This window comes from Diabrotica undecimpunctata, chromosome 2 (assembly GCF_040954645.1).
Source record: "Diabrotica undecimpunctata isolate CICGRU chromosome 2, icDiaUnde3, whole genome shotgun sequence".
Taxonomy (NCBI): domain Eukaryota; kingdom Metazoa; phylum Arthropoda; class Insecta; order Coleoptera; family Chrysomelidae; genus Diabrotica; species Diabrotica undecimpunctata.
Genome location: NC_092804.1, coordinates 149,803,369 through 149,823,554, shown reverse-complemented (window position 1 = coordinate 149,823,554; position 20,186 = coordinate 149,803,369). Strand labels below are relative to the sequence as shown.

At 33.7% G+C, this 20,186-nt stretch overlaps 1 protein-coding gene across 1 annotated transcript; it reads right to left on the bottom strand.

Annotated features, from left to right (window-relative positions):
* Positions 1 to 177: 177 nt before the first annotated feature.
* Positions 178 to 19,922, bottom strand: LOC140433498 (uncharacterized). Its single transcript, XM_072521486.1, has 4 exons — positions 19,827 to 19,922; positions 4,692 to 4,952; positions 3,761 to 3,893; positions 178 to 834 (listed from the first exon to the last, which is right to left on the bottom strand). Exons 1-4 carry the CDS (start codon positions 19,839 to 19,841, stop codon positions 671 to 673), a joined length of 573 nt encoding a protein of 190 aa, XP_072377587.1. The 5' UTR covers positions 19,842 to 19,922; the 3' UTR covers positions 178 to 670.
* Between the last annotated feature and the right edge of the window lie 264 nt (positions 19,923 to 20,186).

The following is a 20,186-nucleotide window of genomic DNA, read 5'->3' as shown; positions in this document are numbered from 1 at the left end:
CAAGCATTATTATACCAGTTCGACTTCGACTAGAAATTGTTTCCACGAAGAATTATTTAATCCAAGTCTACATACTTAGCCAGTTCCAACATCTGGCCCGCTACTTGTGTTGTAAAAAGGAGACAATTCGCAATACACCCTATATAAGAGAGAGAAAAGGGATTAATACAAAATGAATCTTTTGGGGAATAAATTTTATTAAAAATTTATACCTTTAAATATTTTTGACAGTTATCAAAAGTATTATATTTTCTGAAGAGGTACAAAATTATTGTGGTATCTCTACGTTTAATGAGAATATTCAACGCAGTAAATTATAAAGATAACTTATTTTTAACCAATTTACATTAAAAACGACAACATTTCTGGACGACGAATCCATAACTATGCAACTCATTAGAAACTAATAGTAAAATTAACGATTCTTGTGCAAATGTATCTGATTTATTGATTATTGGCAAATATTACCATTTTACTTATATTTACAACTATGCTATATATTTTACATTACACATCTACTCAGTTGCAACATTATGACCAGAAAAATATGTTTTTCGAACTATCACTTATAAACACAGCAAATATCGGCACAGCTATTTTTTAAGTCGAGATACAAAATTAAACTATATAAATATTGGCAACATGTTGTCAGCCTGATTGTCTAGCTCGCTTAAGAACAGAATGGGTAGTTGGGGCAGGAGTGAGCGTCAACTCCAGCTGGGATTTGACCTACACCATGAGCTTGTTGAGCGTTTTGTGGAATACCGCCGTTGTTCCATTGGTTGGGGGCTCCTTGGTTGGGGTTGTCCCATTGAGCAATCAAGTTTTGGTTTTCTAAAAACGATAAACGATAGGTGTTGAAACATAAACGATTTATCTAAAAGGTAATTTGTTTTGATGCAGGTTAATGCTTAACAACTAATTAATTTTTAGAATTACATATCATAATTTAATAATCAGTACACAAAAATTTCTCCATGATACCGCCTAGTTAGTTACCATGGTAAGAGAACCAATGTTTTCTGTTTAAATTTGTCATTTTGTCATTCACATTTGGAAGGAAAGTACTTGGAAACTTTGATCAATGAAACCAATGATCATACTGCAGAACAGGCGAATAGAGATGGTCTGATCAGCATTTATACGAATGAAGCCACTCCTAACGTGCAGAAATCTTAATTTGAAAATTAGACTAAGTACCATTCGATGGAGCTGAGACTTCAAAATAAAAAAATGCAATTTAAGAAGAATCGAGGTTTTCGAACTCTGGTCATACCACAGAGTATTAATCATATCATGGACTGATAGAATTACAAATAAAAAAGTACTGGAGAGGGTTGGTAAAGAAACAGCACTAATCAGTACTATACAAACAAAAAAACTGGAATACCTAGGCCACGTGATGAGAGGACCAAAATATGAAATTTTGAAACTCATACTACAGGGAAAAAATCAAGGAAGAAGATCGGGAGAATAAGGGAGAAAATCCCCACAGAAAACATGAGAAATGCAATGGGAAACCACCTTATTATTTTTTTCCAATAAAGTTATGGTGGTAAATGGAACAAAACAAATGGTCCCCAGTCCCCGACAGAATTTAAATGTTCAGGGGGTGCTAAGAATCGTCGGAAGGAACATAAAACAAAATTAGAGTAAACAATGATGTCAAGATAGCGACTTAGAACATTAAAAGCCTGTATGACACTGAAAAGCTAGCAAATGTGTGCTAAGAAATGAACACACAAAATATAGATATTCTGAGTTTAAGTAAAATACGATGGCCTAACTAATAAACAAAAAAATTTTGAACAAAACATTTAACTAGTCGGGAAATAATGATCCCAACCATTTTAATGGAGTCAGAGTAATAATAAACGATGAATTGAGTTACGTAGTTTCACAGATACCACTCTCTGACAGAGTAATGCTGTTGCAAATAAGGAGTTCTTCATTAAATGTTATTATTATTCAGGTTCATGCACCAACTGCAGATAAACTAGATGACATACTTTAGTAATGGTATGAAGATCTACAAAAACTCGTAAAATTAACAAAGAAGACTTCAATACCAAAATAGGAAGAGACAAGTTCCAAAATATTGTAGGGAATGCAGCCTGGGAGAATATAATGGAAGAGGAGAAAATCTGCTAGAGTTTTGCCAACAATATAATATGATGGCAACAAATACTTCCTCAAAACAGAGAAATGTTTGCCACAAAAAAAAAAACAGGAAAGGAGAATTGTGAAGGGCCCTTGATGATGTCGTGTTGGTAGAGGAGAGTAAAGAAATGTTAAAGAAGAAGTTGGTGTATTGGAGAACGGCCATTGAAGATAAGAGGACTTAACGTTAGCAGGTTAAAAACGGAGTATATGTGGTTGGGAGGTAGAAGAATGGTAGTATAATAGAAGAATGAAGCTCCTAGATAACGGAAAATGGAACACTAGGTCGAGAAATTTCCCTCAGGATACAGGCTGAATGTTTTAACAGGAAGCGAATGATCGGGCTAATTTGTTATCGAAAAATCAGGGAACGGCTAAAAGGAAAGATATACGAGAGTGTGATGAGACCTGCGTTGTTGTACGGCGATGAAGTGTGGCCTATAAAGAAGATTTAGAAAAAGAAGATGGAGGCAGCTGGAATGAAAATATTACGGTGGATGTTGGGTAGGACTAGAAGAGACAGGATCAGAAACGACTTGATTAGGAAAAGAGCCGGAGTGAGTACAGTCTCAAAAAATATTTAAAAACAAAGACTGTAATGATTTGATCATGTCAGACGTAGAGGTGTAAACTATGTAAGATGAAAGATAGAATTGTTAGAAGTTGGCGGAAGGAGTGGTAGAGGAAAACTGAGGAGAAGATGGAAGGACTATCCAAGTGGCGACGAAAAGTAAGAAACAGCGACCTCTGAAAAGGGAAAAGCTGAGGAAAAAGAAGGATGAGCGATTTGCTCTTCTTTGCTCTACAAATATTTTCGCACCGCTTAAAGGGATACAACAAACAGCTAAGATAACCGGAGTTTTACATTTGATTTCAGAATTTAAAGTCTTGTTTTTATTAAGCTATTATATAGTAAATTTCCAATAGATGGGAAGATATTAGTTCAGATTTTAGAGAATTATTCTTGGAAATAAACTACTATTTATAAAACAAACTTTTTATTTTTATGTTTATACTTTCCTATAGGAAGTTATTTGAAAATATATTTTTTTAAATAAAGCGACTTTGTTGTTTAATTTTTTATAACAAAAATAGTATCCCTTAAAATCAATAGAGCAGCATACGAGTAAAGCAGGATAATCTGCCATTTCTTAGGCGTACAATGAACAACGAAGAAAACAGAGCCAGTGCTATCTTTCACCTGCCTGTTAGGATCACTGGTTTACCCAGTTTATCGTTTTAGTCATTATGAGTCAACCTGAAGCCTTTAGATATTAAAAAAATATCTCGATATGCTCGTCGGTGCCACTTATCAAACCTGGTCCTTCCGAGCGGTAGTCGAACACTCTACTATTTGAGTTATCCGACCGTAAATTTAATAGTTTCTATTAAAAGTCAAAGAAACTAATACTTTGAATAATAAATTCAGAAGTTAAAACGTCAATTAAATAGTGTTTATTTTATAATTCGTGGTTTAATTCCAAAAAGATATTGAGAACAGTTTATGTGTCAGGTAATTCAGACGAAGCTAAAATATAAATATCTCTTAGTAGAAAATAAACATGCATTATTCCTTTAAATATTAGACCTCAATACTAACCATAACCTGGAGCACGAGCTTCAACAAGACCTTCACCGTGGTAATCTCCATCACCAATGTATTCTCCTTTGTTAAGTCTAGATGTAGCATCGTTTCCCCATTGTTGTGGAACTGGAGCTGGGTTGTATTGTCCCTGAAACGTCAATTTAAATTGGTATATCAAATTAAATCCAAAGCCTAAATCTTTAAAAAGAAATCTATAAACTAAGATAATATAATATAAGTCAAGTACACAATTGAAACATACAAAATAATCGAAGAAAGTATTAAGACTTCTACTGGAATCTGAATGTTTGAAAAGTAAATTACTGTCAATTTAAAATGAAGTCCTAGAGGCACTAATTAGTAATATATGACAAAAAATATTCCATAATAGTTAAAATAGTGAGTATACTAGTTAGGACGAACCAATACCGCCTGCCTTTAGTATTTTTGAATGTAGGTAAAAAGCTGGTTGATGGCTGATACTCATAACAGGGTATCATGTCGTGATCGATTTCTATTGCTTTCAAGATGACGAGTACTTATCAGACTGTGAAATACACCTTCATATATCACAATATTTTAGTAATTAAAACTAAAAGTACATAACGTAGTACGACTATGTAGAAATGATGGAATTACCTTAAGAAGGTAAAAAACATGATTATAGGAGAATGTAGCAGTAGAAGTTAAAAGAAGACTTTGAATAAAAGTGACCAAGTAAGATTAAATAAGAGGCTTAGGTGATATAAAGAGATAAAAATTCATTAGGTATAGTCCAAATTTGTATCTAAAAAAAATTGATATTGTCAGTAAAACCATAATTGAATTTATAACATTTAGATGTTTTCGAGAATATACTATTTTGCTAATAAAGGAATTCAAAATTGAAATTATGGAATTCTATAGAACTATAAAATAATTTAGAAGATATTGAAAAATAACTCACTTGGTTCCATTGGTTGTTATTGTTGTTGTTCCATTGGTTCCACTGTGGTTGAGGTTGGGCATTCCATTGTTGTTGTGGAGCTCCCCATTGTTGAGCAGTTGGGGCTTGTGGGTTGGCAGCTACGGCGGGATTAGCGCAGTTGGGGAAATTTGGGCACGCTTGTGGGCTGACTCCTGCGGGGTAGAGATGTGCTGGCTGGCCACCGGCTAAGGGACCATTCCAGACAGCTGTGGCTACTGCCAAAGAGCAAGCTAATACGGCCTGAAAAAGTAAACCAATTAAAAATAAATAAAAAATATATTTTGTGTTTCTATTCATTATTATCATTTATAAACATATATTTGGTGGTAAAGACGTAGTATCCTTTATAAAAATAGGAAGACTAAGATGGGCAGGACATCTGGCAAGATCACAGCAGAACAATCCTCCTAGAAGAATCCTTATGTCACAACCTGTGGGAAGTAGAAAAAGGGGTAGACCAAAACTCAGATGGAGGGATGGTGTAGATGAGGATGGTAGACAAATAGGCGCAGCAAACTGGCAACAGTTGGCAATGGATAGAACTGACTGGCGTAATAGACTTGGGAAGGTCGTGGCTCTTTTTTAGGGCTGTAGCACCAATGATGATGATGATTCATTATTATCATTAATTGTGCTACAACCCTATAATAGAGCTTCGACCTTCCCAAGTATATATACGTTTAAGTCTATTAATTGCTAGAGCCACTTAGCATGTTCGTTTTACACCATACTTCCATTTATTTAAGATTTGGTCTACCTCTCCGTCTACTTTCCCTAGATTTTGATATAACAATTCGTCCACTCAAGGAGAGTTGTTTTGCTGTGATCTTCCTTGTTGCAAATCTTGCAAATACCGTTTTCACAGATGCCACAGAATATTTCTCTAAGGATTCTTCTTTTCTTTTTTCACCTGCCTTGGAGCTCTATGTTTTTGATCGGTCGTTTTTGTTATCTTTCTTAAGTTTTTACTTTTATTTGTAAATTCAGTTCAAAAATAGCACTTGTTTGTTAAAATTATTTTTCGTTTCATTTCTTCCGTAATTAATTTCTCATTGGTTATCATATAGTCTAAGTATGTGAATTTGTCCACTCATTATCTGCGTGGTTCCTAGCCTCCTCAAGAATTTCTCTCTTTCTTTGCCCTTTTCGCCAAACTCGTATTCCCATATTTCTCATGTCTTCATCGATGTTATCAAGGAACCTTGTTCTGGATCTTCCTCTTCTTCTCTGACCAATGGGCCTCTCAAGTATCGTTTTTCTATTTGATTCATTTTGTTCCATCCGCATTACATGCCCTATTCTTCTCAGACGTCCTATCTTAATATGTTTTGCGATATCAGGTTCCTGGTATATTCTAAAAAGTTCGAAGTTCTATCTTCTTCTCTACACTCTAGTGTACTTTTCTTTCGAAACATTCTAACATGTTTTCATTATTTTTTGTTAGAGTCCAGGTCTCTGAACCATATGTTGGGACTGGGCGTATTATTGTTTTGTAGAGTTTTATTTTTGTATTTCTCGATCTGATTGTGAATTTAACAAGGAGATTGAGTCCAAAATAGCATCTGTTGGCCGTGCAAATTCTGCGGTTTATCTCTTCGGTAGTATAATTTTCAGTGGAGCACTTCCAGGTATATCCAGTGTAATTTGTCCACTTCATTAGTTAAAATTATAACCGCTGAATTAATGACTGATGTTTTTGGCTCCGTTGTTGGGTGTTGACTCATTGTTGTTGTGTTTATCATTTTGACTTTTTTCATAAATTCATAATTTGTGATGATTTATTTAAGATATTACACAGACCAATATGTGTATTAAACACCTGTGTTGGTTCACTTTGTAATTCTACATTGCAAATAACTTCACGCACTTTAGCCCTTACCAGTCTTTATAGTTTATCGGGAATGTAAAATTCTTCCATGGTTTTATACAATTTGCTATGTAGCACTCATGTTTCTATTATTTATTCTTTCATTAACGTTTCTATTTAGTTACTTCTTCTTCTTCTTCCTACTTTATAAATAGGCTTAATGCCTGTTTTACTTCGGTTTTTATCTTTTCCTCGGTCGTCCCAATGATCTTCTTCCATTTGGCGATTTGTCTCTTGCTATTCGTACTATTCTATTTTCTGTCATTCTTTCGATGTGTTGATTCCATTCCACTTTTCTTCTTTTGGTCCACGCGTTTATTTCCTCTATACCACTATTTAGTTACGTACATTATAAATTGATGTCACAATTGTTGTATATTTAAGAATTAAGTTTTATGTTTAGAGTAGAATCTAAGTTGTATTTTAGACATTACTGTTTGTGTTAGTCTGTATGCAGCTTAAGATCATGAACTTTAGTGTGTAGACAGCTTAAGCTGACAGCTGACAGAGAACAATGATGGCCGCTAGTTAGAGCCCGTAATGTAACTTTATTTTCTTTTTTTTTAAAGCATATAAACTTACATTACGGGCTCTAACTAGCGGCCATCATTGTTCTCTGTCAGCTGTCAGCTTAAGCTGTCTACACACTAAAGTTCATGATCTTAAGCTGCATACAGACTAACACAAACAGTAATGTCTAAAATACAACTTAGATTCTACTCTAAACATAAAACTTAATTCTTAAATATACAACAACGATTATATATATTTTTGTATTATTATATATCTATATCGAGAGTGGGCCAAAAGTCTGGAAATTTGATGCTTGCAATGTTGCCATATTTACCATTTTTCTGATATTATTAGTCACTATGGTTTGTTAATTACAGCACTCTGTATATTTTATTATTATTTGAATCCTCACTTCCATACGAGTTTAACTGTATATAATGCAAGTGTATGTGTCTAGTCACGAAGGTCTCAAATACATAAAACTTCTCGGTGCAAAATAGTTTTAAAGTAGGTTATACAGTAAATATAGAGTGGTGTAATTTTTACATTAATTCATAAAGCTAGTAACGGCTTTACGTTTATTGAAAAGTTTTTTAAAATACATTGTACTAACTGGCAGTTGTTTTATGTGTTTTCAAAAGCTCTACAATAAAGATGGTTTTTAATGAAAAAGAGCGAACTACTGTTTTAATGATGAGGGCTACGGCGATAGAAATGATCTTATAGTGAAGTAGCCAACCTGTTCAACGATCAAAAACCATTCTCCTATTCATAAGGCGACGGTACAAAAATTTTAAAGCGCTTTGAGAAAACTAGACGAGTAAAAGATGGCATTCAAACAGTTAGACCAAAAGCTTTAGAAAACTTCAGATTCAATGCATAGTTTAGTTCAAGATCCACATACATCCTCACGTAGAGCTGTACACATAATTGATATATGTTATTCTTAAATGTTATGTGTATTACATAAGCATTCATTTAAATCCTACAAAATCCAGATGTTGCAAAAAATAAATGAAGAAATGATGTTTAAAAATATAAAGTTTAAAAAATCCATAAACAAATTGAGATATCGTTGGGATTCGGAATATAATAAATAGACTTGAACGTCTGAACTGTAACGTTCCAAACACATTGATTATTTTTTACCCACAAGTTGAGTCTTTCTTTAATCAAAAGAATATAATGTTTCAATTTAACAATAAAAAAATTACACAAAATTTACCACGGGAACCTGCTTATTTATAACAATTTTTCAACAAATAAAAATTTTTTTTTATTGAAACCAATTTATTCTTTCGTTTATAATAAGCAGGTTCCCGTGGTAAACTTTAGGTAAACTTTTTACTGTAATATTGTAGCATCATATTCTTTCGTTTAAAACTAGTTTCACGATATATCAATTTGTTTATGGATATTTTAAACTTTTGACACATAAAATCAAAATGGAATTGAAAAATGGCCCCGAAAAACGGCAAAATTGTTTTTTTTTTCGGCATTCTTAATTCATTATTCGCATTTTGCGTTTAAAGTAAGCATTTTACAAATAAATCATTATAATAACTTTCGTCTTAAAATAACGCAAATTATTAATAAAAGTGCTCTTATAGCGTAAAAAGTAATTTTTTATAATTTGTTTAAACATTGTTAGAAATAAATAGGTTCAAATTAAAATTTAGATTAAAATAAATTTCAGCTTGTGGGTATGAAATCGACCTTTTTCGACAAAAGGCACTCGCCTACAAGGTAGAATTTGAATGAAGCTGTCATTCATCATTTTTTGCAAGGCAGATCTGGCATTTAGTAGTATATGGTAATATCTAATATACCTTATGAAAAAACACTATCTAAACAAAATCAAAAAACTAGAATTCACAAAAATACAATAAAGAAATAACAATTAACGCATTAACAAAAAAATAACTGCGAATATTTCTAAATGTAGTGAAGACATTATATAATATAACTCCTACTAAAAGTATACAAAAGACACTGAAACATGAAGAAACTAGGAAACATAGATAAAATGTAAGGATAATGTAGTTAGGCATTAAAAATGAAACCTTAGACGAAGGAAATGAAATATAGAAGTAAAACAAATTAACAACAGTCAACTAGAGATTTAATTTTTAGGTTTTAACCCTTAACTTGGCAACTTTTGTTATAATATACATAAAATTTTAAATTTTTTATTTGACAATCAATAGTATTTGAAACCCAGTCTTGCCACTGTATAGTTAAGTATACACTACCGTATGTAGCCTTAGACAAGGAAAGAGAATCTCTCTTTCCTTGTCAAAATATGTAGCCGACCGGAAATTGGCCCGAAAGTTCTTAATTTCGCGCATTTAGTTCTGACGGTATGGATTAGATACAGTCTCGACAAAATGGCTGAGCAAGCGTGTTGTTCCAACCAACAAGTGGTAAGTTTTTACATCAGTTTATTGTTTTTTATTATACAGTGCTCATTTTTTGGCAACTTATTTTTGAGGCATTATACTGTTTATGTATAAACTAGTAGCGCACCTAGAATTTGCCTCTGGGGGGGTTTTGGTTGGACACCAAATTTTTTTTTATGATGTTACCTCCATTTTGAGTCCTTAAAATGTGTAAGTAACTTCTTCTTCTTTCAGTGCCTATTCGTTCCGAATATTGGCAATCATTCTGGCTATAATTATTTTATTGACTGATGCTTTAAATAGATTCGTTGTTGTTGTGGAGAACCATTTCCTCAGGTTCTTCAACCATGATATTCTCCTTCTCCCAATTCCTCGCTTTCCGAATACTTTACCCTGTAGGATTACCTTCAGTAATCTGTATTTAGTGCTGTTTCTCATTATATGTCCGAGATATTCCAACTTTCTCCTTTTAATGGTATACATCACCTCTCTTTCTTTGCCCACTCTTCGTAATACGGTCTCATTGGTTATCTTGTCTGTCCATGATATCCTTAGAATTCGCCTGTATAGCCACATCTCGAAGGCTTCAAGTTTTTTCTCCATTGCTTCAGTTAGTGTCCAGGATTCAACTCCGTAATACAATATTGAGAAGATATAACATCGTAGGAGCCTTACTTTTATCTCCAGATTAAGATTGTGGCTTTTAAAGAGTTTGGCCATGTTATTGAATGCACTCCTAGCCTTCTCTATTCTACATTTTATTTCCTGTGAGTGATCCCATTGTTCATTTACTGTTGTTCCAAGATAGTTATACTGTTTTACTCGGTCCACTGGTGTATTATTGATAAGTAGTTGAGCGTGTAAGTAACAGTGTCGGAATAGGTGCGAATAGGTTTTCCCCCCCTAGGTGCGCCACTGGTATAAACAAATTTTTGGTGTACTGTTAATATTTTTTCATCAAATCGAATCAAAACTTTTTGTATTGTATAGTATACACCGCCCGATATAGCTTATTTGACATTCATTTTTTTAAAGTCTAAAAAAAAGACAATGGATAAAATAATGGCTCTTTTGCCTCCAGTTGGTGCTGAAAGCCACCCAGACAGTAGTAGTGATGACGAACAAGAGGTATTATCTCGTAATTTTTTGAAAGAATTCACAGAAGAAACAAATGATGTTGAAGAAAATATAACTACTGAAGAAGATGTAGAAGAAGCTGTAGAAATATTACCTGTTTCAGTCAGTAAACGAAGACTAGCAGCAGCTACTCCCTCAGTTGTGCCACAATTTTCTCCGGTAGTCCAAAAACTAACAATTTCTTCAATAAAACGGAAGGGGAAAAAGATTCAATTGGACGACTGATAATTTTGAATATGAGGTAACCACAGAACAAAGTAATGATTTTACAAAACCCCAAAATATAAAAACACCTTTGCAAGCAAAACACCTTTAAAACCTTTTTTAGTCCAGACATTGCTGAATTAATTGTAGAACAAACTAACCTGTATTTGACACAAACATTTCACAAATGTGTAAACACAAGTATAGATGAGATGCACGATTTCTTACTAATCAAAATTTTAATGGGGATTGTTGACATGCCGACGTACACGGACTATTGGTCTCAAGAGACGCGATATGAACTTATTGCAAAATGTAATGTCACTAAATAGGTATCAAGCAATACTACGCAGCCTACATTTTGTCAACAATGAGGAGTTGAATACTGACAGATATTTCAAATAAGGCCTATTTTAGACCGTGTACGAAGAAACTGTTTTTCAATTGAATCATAGTCTAGATATTCAGTGGATGAAATTATGGTCCCATACAAGGGGAAAAAGGCAGGCTCGGGAAGACAATATGTGAAGAACACACCAAAAAAATAGGGTTTCAAAATGTTTGGGATTTAGGGCAAAATGTGTTTTAGCACTATGTTCAACAATCCAAAACAAACCTTTATCGACGGTTTATTTCGGTAATTATTTTACAAGTTTAGAACTTATTATACATCTTCAAAGTGAATTTGGAATACTTGCTTTGGGAACTGTTACGAAAGACAGACTACGGGGTTGACCACTTAAATCTGGTAAGAAAATGAAAAAAGATGGAAGACGTTCTTTTGACCAAAGAGTATAGAATAATAGTAGCATTGTCGTTGTAAAGTGGTAAGATAACAAATACGTAACCTTATGTAGTTCTTATGTAGCCTGCATTCCAATAGCAACCATACAAAGATTCTCCAAAATGAAAACAGGAAAATCCATATTCCATGCCCATAGTTACTAAAACACTATAACGGTTATATGGGTTGTATGGATTTTGTAGACATATTGATTGCTCTATATAGAATACGCTTCAAAACACAGATGGTATATGAGATTTTTCTCAAATTATAGATATATCTATTAATAATGCTTGGCTACTATATAAACGTGTTGCAAGTATTCTACAAGAAGATAAAAAACAGTCATTTCTTTGAAACAATTTAGAATTAAACTTGGCAAAAGTCTACTGCAGGCTGACAAAATAAAAAGAGGGCGTCCCAGCAATGAGCAGCTACCACTACCTTCCAAAAAATTAAAAACCCGGTAAAGCCTAGACCCCAAGATGATATCAGATTAGATCATCTGGATCATTTTCTAGTATACGGTGCAATGGGCAGGTGCAGAAATGGCGAGAAGGGACAAACTGCCTTATTTTGTAACAAGTGTAATATTGGACTATGTTTAGTGCATAACAGGAATTGTTTTATGGTTGTTCACATGAACAAATAGTTTTGATTAAATTTTGATAGTTCTTATCCATATTACTTGTCTTTCATAATTTGGCAATGTATGATATGCTATACAAACCTTTTTTTCGGTCTATTTGGCGATGTGTACTCTGGTATACAATCCAAATTTTTGACATATAGATGTCATATTTTTTTTTGTTGTTATAGAATATTTGTATGATGGCCAAACAGCAAACATACCAATTTTCAGATTTTTAGATTCAAATTTAACCTTTTACCAAGTTAAGGGTTAAGTTAGTTGTGTCGTTGAAACATAACATTAAATGATTGATATAATTATTATTCATTATGCGTGTCTCTTTACACAGCCGTTTAATTGCAGCAATTTATTAAACATATATGCAGCAGTTATGTTTTAATTTATGGTTTGTGTTGGTAAGTCGACTTTCTTTCTGTTTGATATTGACGTCAGTCAATTACACTACTTTAAAACAGAATTAATTAAAAGCTTTACTCTTGAACGTGTACTTGACCCAAACAACTGGGCAATGAAGAATATGTTTTAGAGCAGGGTTATTTTAAATTTTCAGCACTGATGCGGTAAGTGTATTAAACGGTTATAAATGTCGAAAAATGGTACACTTATGACACTGATGTAATTTTTTAACATCTTCGAAGATAATTAACAAAATTATTTACTAACAGTATGTTGAATAAATGAAAGCTATCTCAGAAATGATTTTCTGAAATTGAAAAAACCTTTGAACCTTTTTCAATTTAGATTGAAAATTTTCAATCTAAATTGAAAAAGGTTCAAATATTATCAGATAAAATCTAGGGGAGATCTACTGATTAAAAATTAAAAATGTTTTAATGTAAAAAAATGTAAAATTAGATGAATGTCGCGAAGAATTGAAAATACCTCAAAATTTAAAGAAAGCAATTATATTTTACGAGGAAACAGACAATATCTTCAAAATTATAGAGCAATTAGTCTAATAGGTTAATACAATTATTATTACAAACAGACTAATCAACAAGTGTGAGCTATATCAAGTTTCAGAGAAAGAAGATTTTTTCAAAAGCAACTCAGTACAATAGGTCACAAAGCCATTGCGAAATATTATGGAGCAAACGGAAGAAAACAACTGTGATGTAAGCCTGGCATTTGTAGAGTATGATAAAGTATTCGATTTCTTGGAAATGTGAACAAGAATTAAACTCTGGAAAACTGTAAGATAAATTCAAAATATACGAATTTCTTGAAAAATATTTACAGAGAAGTTGTAACTACCATTAAACTACACATCACCATCAACATCATCATCTGGCCTTCATTTATCACGTCCACTGCTGGGCATAGGCCTTCCTTAAACTCCTCCATTCTTTACAATTTTGTGTTCTTTGTTGTCAATTTTTGGTGATACGCCTGATGACGTTAGTCCAACGTGTAGTGGTCTCCCTCTACTACGTTTGTCTGCTCTCGGCCTCCAATTTGTAATTTTGCTCGTCCATCGTAAGTCGTGCATTCTCGCTACATGGCATGCCCAGTTCCATTTCAGTTCAGCTATGCATTCCACAACATCAGTAATACTCGTCGTTTTTCGCAGATTTTCGTTCCTTATTCGGCCCCGCAACGTCACTCCCAGCATAGACCGTTACATTCGTCTCTGTGCTACTTTCAATTTCAAAGCTGTAGTCTTGATTAGAGTCATAGTTTCCGCCCCATAGGTCATGACCAGTAATACGCACTGGCCAAATACTTTTCTTTTGAGGCTAATTGGTATGTTGGCCCTAAGTGTGTCTTGCAGTTTTCCAAAGGCTGCCCAGGCTAAAATAAGTCGTCTTTGGATTTCGCATGTTTGGTTATCCTTGCTGATTCTTATTTCATGGTCCAAATACGTATGTTTCTTTACCAATTCATATGCCAATTTGTCTTGAATAGTTAAATGGTTATTGGGGACCATATTTGTCATAAACTTGGTTTTGGTCAAGTTCATTCTGGGGCCCACCTTCGAACATGCAACGTTCAATTAATTTAAAATCTGTGGCTTCTAATAAACTATCTGTGATAAGGATAATGTCATCTGCGAAACGTAGATGATTAAGCTTTTCGCCGTCTAGTGTTACTTCTCTGTGGTCCCAATTGATCATCTTAAATACATACTCTAATGCCTTTATGAATAATTTCAGTGACAATGTATCTCCTTGCCTTATCCCCCGTTTTAGTTTTATTGGTCGGGTTTTATTGTGTATCTTAACAGTCATAGTGGTATTTTTGTAGATATTGTAAATAAGTTCACTATACCTATGGTCAATTCTGCTGTCATTTATGCTTCTATAAGGCTGTCTACTTTGATCGTGTCAAACGCTTTATGAAAATCTATGAAAGTGAGGACAAGAGGTTTTTTGTATTCTGTAGACTTTTTATAGATTATACTACACACAAACTTAAAATCCATAAAAATAAACAGTGGGTTATAGTAAAGATATGCTATATCTCCCATATTATTTAAATTATTCTTGGAAAATAGGTTTAAGCAATTAGAAACCGGACATCCTTTGGTGATTGTATGGTGTTTTCCGAAAACTAGCTGGTTCCAACTGCTATTGATTTTATCGAGTGGAGAATACCTTATATATACCTTGGTTTCTATTTGCATGTATATTGGAATAGTATTCAAGGCATATAAAAAATTAAGCAGGCGAGACAGGTTTTTTATAAATTAAAGAAACTATTAACAACACAAGACATAATATGAACATTTCACGTTGGATGTTTATTCCTATATTATATCTTTACTATTCTTGTATACGATATTACGGCATGGACTATAGATAGATACATTCAATAAGGTGGATTTTGGACCGAACCTTCCATGTTGTTCTTTGCCGATGGGATTTCTTCACCTAATGTAAAAAACCTGGAATTTGTTAGACTGTCGCACTGACACAAAATGTGCTCTGCTGTTTCTTTCTCTGAGTGACAGAATCTGCATATACCATCATCTGCTAATCCCATCAGCTGCACTGCCTATTCAGTTTACAGTCCCCTATCAGCATACTATGGCTTTGACTTTTTTCCTGTCTTTCCTTATTAGGTTTGCTATAAATTTTGGTGAATGTTCTATAATGAACTGTTTCGCCTGTCTTTTTACTGATCAGTTCCTCCACCATTCCAGAGATTTGTGATCTTCCCACTTTCTTATAGCCGTTCTTTTTACTGCCTTTGCGACGCCGCAGAAGGATTCCGGTTCAATGAATGACATTAATGAGCCTTGTCTGGCCATTTCATCTGCTTTTTCATTGCCCTTATAACGCTCGTGCCCTAGTATCCAGGATACCGTAACCTTACTATAGTCTCCTAATTTATTTAGGTCATCTAGGACAATTCCGTACTAGCTTAGAATTAACCGCTACAGAAATGATTGCCTTATGAGCTGGCTGGCTATCTGTGAAGATGGCAATTGAACGGTGTGTCTTTTTCTGCCTTTTTACTTCTTCCACGCAGTGATGGATTACCGTTATTTCCACGTGGAAAGTTGTGACATCCTTAGGTAGACTTACCGGGAAAGTATCACTTGCTTTATCCCTACTACACCGGCGTCTACAACCTCCGATGTTTTTTTAGCCATCAGTGTACCAAGTAGTTTCCGCTTGTATATACCTTCCTTTTAGTCTTCCTGAATGGTATATTAATTTTGAATTATTGTCAAAGCTTATTCTCATTAGTTTTCTATTGATAACACTCTACGCTTGGGTTATATGTCGCTGACTATGTATTAATCTGTGCATCACAGATCTGATTTCACTCTATATAAAGATATGAAGTGGTAAAAGACTCAGCAGGAAGGCATGGACTATAACTGATGACATGTGCAAGAGATTTAAACACCAATGTAGACCTATACAGAAATGCTTGTCAAACACGATATTGAAGATGAAAATAGAACATTTCGGCCTGTTACCCAAAATGAAAGATACTAATTATTTCAAGTAATAATCAAATTAATAACGTCGCTAACTATAGTATGTAGATGGTGAAATTATTTTTGATGTTATATAAGGACATGGCATTTAAAGAAGAACAATGTAGAAGACAAAAGATGAAGTAATAAAAATATCTATGAGAATACTTAGGGATACTATTAGTACCTATAGCTCGGAAACTATTTTCTTGTGGCATGTTTTTCACTGAATGTTTTATCACCATCATCAACAGCGTTCGCGGGTTAGGACCTGTGGCCTGTTCCGTTCCAACTCTTCTTAGATCTTCCCATCTTGGAACATTCTTTCGATTTGTAGTTTTAAGATGGTTTTGGACGTCTTTCATTCTGTCTAGATGGTATGTCCAGTTGTTTTGCAAATTCTGAAATTTGCAAACACTTCTCATAAATCTCATCTTGGCAGCCTGGATTTTACTTTCATTTTTTTGTTAGGATCTAGGAGATGCCTCAGAGAGCTGATGACTCTGTAGCCTTGGCACGGTACGAGTCATTGATATATCTAAAAGCATTTTGTCCCAACTTGGGGGGATAAAATAGATCCGGGACAAAAGGAAAGAGAAATGACCCCGAAAATAATTTATATATGAGCTACAAATGTGTAAGGGAAACAAGTAGAGAGGTGACTTCGGTTGCAGGGTTTGTATCTACGCCACATAACTCTCAATAACCTTAATCAGAATCTTACAGGTAAAACTTCAGTAGAGAAAGGCAGCTGTAGCAGAACCTACTCTTAATATCGAAATTTTTGTTTTCTTCGTGATACAAGAGATCTGGATATACTGGAGATAAATAAAAGATTTCTCTGGTGTTTATAGAGTTTCTCGAAAAAACCACGCAGTTTACTGTTAGAAACAGTCTTTTATATTAGTAATTAAGAGATATAAAATAAGCAAATTGGCTGCAGTAGAATTGGTGTAAAACACAACGCTTCCCGAAAACGAAAAAACCAGCGAAAACTATATTATGGGTAACAGGGCAAAACAGAAATACTGGTAACGAGATTCCTAATAGTCTTGCTAAAGAAGCAGCTGGTACTCTTTTTGTGGGATCAGAACTTACAACTCACAGCTCAACCGGCTGTGAAAACACGCAAAATACAATACCTACGCAATTTTGCAGAATATGTCTATTTTAAAATGATAATATTTGAGTCAGCAGTGTTCAGTGAGAAAATCTAAGATTACTTTGAGTTGAAAACTGAACTTGGAGTAATCTTAGATGTTCTCACTAAACACTGACGTTGACGATATCTTAGAAATGAAAGAAGATTTGGTACAGTACTGTTTGGAAATGGACAGAAGATATTATGATCTAGTAGTTGCAGATATTCAGAAATTAGCATACCACCTTGCTATCAGAAACAACTTTTTCCATCCCTTTTCGGAAAGAGATAGTAATGCCGGTAAAAAGTGGCTTACAAATTTCCTCAGACGGCATCCCAATTAATTTGTAAAAAAAGTGTAAGGTTTTAGCCCAGAAAATAATAACCGTTTTTTTGATATCCTAGAACCAGCTATGGAGCAGATAAATTTCGACCCTCTAAAGATTGTATAATGTTGACGAAACAGGTATCATCACCGTCCAATCCAAGATTGCTAGGATCATCACCCTGAAAAAAAAGAAGTAGGAGCCGTAACTACTGCACAAAGAGGGGCACTAGTAACTGTAGTTACATGCATGAATGCTGCAGGAGGATTCCTTCATCCGACCTATTAGCTCGAGCTCCAGCTGAGTCAATTACTGATTGTCACCCACCAGGATGGATACAGAGGCACATCTTTACTCGATGGATAAAACATTTTATCAATCATGTAAAACCATCAGAAGAAGATCCCGTTTTGATCATTCTTGACGGTCATTATAGCCATACACGTAATCTGGACGTTATAGACTTAGCTAGAAAAAATTATATTTCTATTGTATGCATCCCTCCACATACATCACATAAAATCCAACCGTTAGTTTTGTATTTTATGTCCCCATTAACGACATACCATTCAAGAGAAATCCAAAATTGGTTAAAGACTAATCCTTGTTGCAATGTAGGACGCTATAAAATATGCTCGTAATTCTGCCCTGCTTATCAGAACTCCGCCTCGACATCAAACTTCTGATAAGACTTTGCCATTCGCATACCATTAGCTCAATTCAACTGTCTATTGAAACAAACCTTTCGAAACATCAAATGGGTAGCAGTGTGAAAATTAATCACTTACAAACATTGTAAAAGTTCAAGACTTTTCACCTTAACCATCCTCCAGTTAGTTAACCTACTTCAATCAGAAGACGTAAAACCAGTTCTGCAAAAAAGCTAGCATTAAAGAAAAAAAAAAAGAAGAGAATCACTTAAAAATAAAGAATAGTTGCCAAAATTAAAAGTTTTAAGGAAAACTAAAAAGAAGACGATGGTCAAAAATAAAAGATACCGATCAAGAAAGTGAGGCAGAGTGTATTTTCTGCACTGAACATTATTTAAAGGGCCAACATGGAGAAAAGTGGGTAGTGTTAAAGTTGCTTCAGATGATCACATGAACAGTGAGCTGGTAGTAATAAAAAGAACACTTACGTGTGTGATGTTTGTGTTGAGAAATGGGTTCCTAATTTTGGATAGGGTATCTAATTTTAGGAACGTTTTTTTAATTTAAAAAAATGTCATTTTTTACTTTTGCCTAATACTTACATTGTTTAATGATGAAATAAATATTTTAGTATGGATAAGTTGTTTTTAATGAGGTTACAGCACATTTTAAGTAAAAAAAATTAATTCAAAATGTTTTTTTGACCAAAAAAAAAAAACGAATTAAAAAAGAGTACTTAACATTAGGCGACTTTCCTCTAAATAATTAACAAAAAATACTAAAGATGTATTAGAAAATTGTTAGATGCCATATATCAACGAAGTATACTATAAAATAAAAAAGTTTATGATATATTATTGTTAGACGAAACATGCTATTAAAGAGTGCAAATTAATTTGAAATTATTATGTTCATATAATAAATAAATGAATAATAGTCCAGTGGTAATGACCGATTGTCTTATACAAAACAAAAACCTACTTAGCTACTACAGTTAACCAAGTTTTTAATGCATTCTACATTATACCCATTGATTTTAGTTATATTAATCTAGTGTTTAAGATATTAATCGATCGTGCAAATAACTTAAACACTGAATGAAATTACACTTCATATACTTCTATTTTGTCAATTGCAAATCGTTTACTTTTTAGTCTAAATTTGGTTAAGGTTTGTTTTAATTTTGTTTACTATGTTAAAAATCAGATACCGTTACAACAGTTATTATATGTGCAAATTGTTGAAGCTATTTTCATTTGCCTTGACCGATTTACTAATTGTTAGTCAGAATTTCCTTAACCTCTTGTGTAAATTTTGTGAAAAACTACGATATTAGATTAAAAACGTTATGAAAATCAATTCACTCGGATCCACAACCAATATCATCGTCAAACCCAAAACCACCCCTAGTCCTTTTTAGTAATAGCACTTATATCCAGTGTTGGCACTCACTAAATAATCACGAAAATCACTTATCACATAACTGTCCTTTTGTGTTAAAAACACTACTTACCAGTTTTACGAACATGTTGCTGATTATTTCAAAAATAGTGTGAAGGAAAGAGACAATTATCGGTTATATATACAACCACACCACACCCTCCTCTAGATATGTAACAGTAACAATATTTTTAATACCGATCCCACACATGGTAGAAGTGAATATAGATTAGTGTATAGAGGGTGATATTATCAATTAGTATAGATTTGATAAAACGTAAATTGCAATACGTATGCCTGTCTCTTCTATCTACTATGCAACAATATCATAGCCTTTAATCAACGTTGATTCGCTATATTTCGCACGCCAGTTCCTTTTATTGTGATACACATTCTTCTATTTCAGTGTATCTCTTAAATTTCCTTTTATTTA

Excerpts from the sequence above, each read along its gene's own strand:
- LOC140433498 (XM_072521486.1), bottom strand. Across the intron at positions 3,894-4,691 it reads ATAACAACCAATGGAACCAA|GGACAATACAACCCAGCTCC; the intron begins GTGAGTTATTTT and ends TTGACGTTTCAG. Across the intron at positions 835-3,760 it reads AGCTCGTGCTCCAGGTTATG|AAAACCAAAACTTGATTGCT; the intron begins GTTAGTATTGAG and ends TATCGTTTTTAG.